At 28.2% G+C, this 2500-nt stretch overlaps 1 protein-coding gene across 2 annotated transcripts in view; it reads right to left on the reverse strand.

Annotated features, from left to right (window-relative positions):
* The window catches only part of LOC309361296 (NADPH-dependent diflavin oxidoreductase 1-like), a gene marked incomplete at its 5' end in the record, with an annotated part of 29990 nt that overhangs the window by 17010 nt on the left and 10480 nt on the right, over positions 1 to 2500 (reverse strand). For both annotated transcript variants that reach the window (XM_081896191.1, XM_081896190.1), the window contains 2 exons: positions 107 to 208; positions 1955 to 2053. In XM_081896191.1, coding sequence (XP_081752317.1) covers positions 107 to 208; positions 1955 to 2053 — 201 coding nt within the window. The remainder of the gene's footprint in view (positions 1 to 106; positions 209 to 1954; positions 2054 to 2500) is intronic.

Here is a 2500-nt window from a genome sequence, read left to right on the forward strand (position 1 = left end):
ATAATAATAATAATAATAATAATAGTGAAGCTGATATTGAGCCGGGCATCCAACTAATAATAATAATAATAATAATAAATGAATAAATTAGAATAATATTGCTTACACGACGTCCGGACTCAGGATTTCCAGACCGGCAGGAAGAGGATACAAAGCCAGGATCTTCTCCCAGAGATCCGCTAGCCAGGGATCCACTGCGGCGTCCGGCCTGCAGGAGGACAGAAAGGGATCGAGCGGTCATTAATAATACTAATAATAATAATAATAATAATAATAAATTTCATGTATTTATTGACTTATTCGCAACAATTTTCATCCATTGACTGATTTGATTATTCAAAATAAATTCTGGCATCTTCAGGGAGCCGGCGGTCATATAATAATAATAATAATAATAATAATAATAATAATAATTTTCACGCATTTATTTATTTATTCGTAAGAAATTTCATTTCTTTATTCATAATAAATTCTGGCATCTTCAGGGAGCCGGCGGTCATCCGGCCTGACCCCAAATTTTAATAATAATAATAATAATAATAATAATAATAATAATAATAATAATAATAATAAATTTCACGCATTTATTTATTTATTCGTAAGATATTTCATTTCTTTATTCATAATAAATTCTGGCATCTTCAGGGAGCCGGCGGTCATCCGGCCTGACCCCGAATTTTCATAATAATAATAATAATAATAATAATAATAAATTTCACGCATTTATTTATTTATTCGTAAGAAATTTCATTTCTTTATTCATAATAAATTTCGACATCTTCAAGGCAAAAAGGGAGCCTGACCCTGAATTTTAATAATAATAGTAATAATAATAATAATAATTTCATGTATTTATTTATTTATCTTTTATTTTATTTCATTTTATTCTATTTTATCTATCTATCTATCTATCTATCTATCTATCTATCTATCTATCTATCTATAATAAATTTCAGCATCTTCAGGGCCAAAAGGGGAACCCAGCGGTCATCTAGTCTGACCCCGAATTTTCATAATAATAATAATATTATTATTATATTATATATTATATAGATATTCGTATCAATTCATATACAATAGGATATAAATTCAATACAGAAGAAGAATATATAATAACAACAACAGAACAACAAAAATAATAATAATATAATAATATAATAATAATATATAATATATAATAATAATAATAATTTACATTTTATTTTATTCTCTTTTCTTTTATCCTATTTTACCTATCTATTTATAACAAATTTCAGCATCTTCATCTAGCCTGACCCCGAATTTTCATAATAATAATAATAATAATAATAATAATAATATAATACATTCTATTTATTTATCTTTTATTCTCTTTTCTTTTATTCTATTTTATCTATCTCTCTATCTATCTATCTATAATAAATTTCAGCATCTTGATCTAGCCTGACCCCAAATTTTCATAATAATAATAATAATAATAATAATAATATTAAAATAAAATAATAATAATACATTTTATTTATTTATCTTTTACTCTCTTTTCTTCTATTCTATTCTATTTTATCTATCTATCTATCTACCAATCTATAATAAATTTCAGCATCTTGATCTAGCCTGACCCCGAATTTTCATAATAATAATAATAATAATAATAATAATAATAATATACATTCTATTTATTTATCTTTTACTCTCTTTTCTTCTATTCTATTCTATTTTATCTATCTCTCTATCTACCAATCTATAATAAATTTCAGCATCTTCATCTAGCCTGACCCCGAATTTTCATAATAATAATAATAATAATATAATAATAATAATAATACATTCTATTTATTTATCTTTTATTCTCTTTTCTTTTATTCTCTTTTATCTATCTATTTATAATAAATTTCAGCATCTTCATCTAGCCGGACCCCGAATTTTCATAATAATAATACTAATAATAATACTAATAATAATACTAATATTTCACCCCAAATCGTGCTGGTCGTCCCCCAGGGCGGGCGGAAGCAGCGGGCAGCCGCCCAACTGGCGAAGCCGCTTGTGCAGTTTTTTGGCCACAAAATTGAACCTGGAGAGGGAGGGAAAAGGGGGAAAAGGGTCAGTTTTCCGATTTTTCCAATTTTTCCCATATTTTCCCGGATTTTTTCCCCAATTTCCCCCCGGATTTCCCCATATTTCCCCAGTTTTTCTCCCCAATTTCCCCCAGATTTCCCCATTTTTTCCCATTTTGCCCACAGATTTTCCCATTTTGCCCCATTTTGCCCCCGGATTTCCCCATTTTTTCCCCATTTCCCCCTGGATTTCCCCATTTCCCCCAATTTTCGCCCGGATTGTCCCATTTCCCACCAATATTTTCCCAGATTTTTTCCCCATTTTCCACCCAGATTTCCCCATTTCCCCCCAATATTTCCCCAATTTTTTTTTCCCAATTCCCCACCGGATTTCCCTATTATTATTATTATTATTATTATTATTATTATTATTATTATTATATTATTATTATTATTATTATTAT

The sequence above is a fragment of the Podarcis melisellensis genome, assembly GCF_964234715.1.
Source record: "Podarcis melisellensis genome assembly, chromosome: W".
NCBI classification, from domain to species: Eukaryota; Metazoa; Chordata; class Lepidosauria; order Squamata; family Lacertidae; genus Podarcis; species Podarcis melisellensis.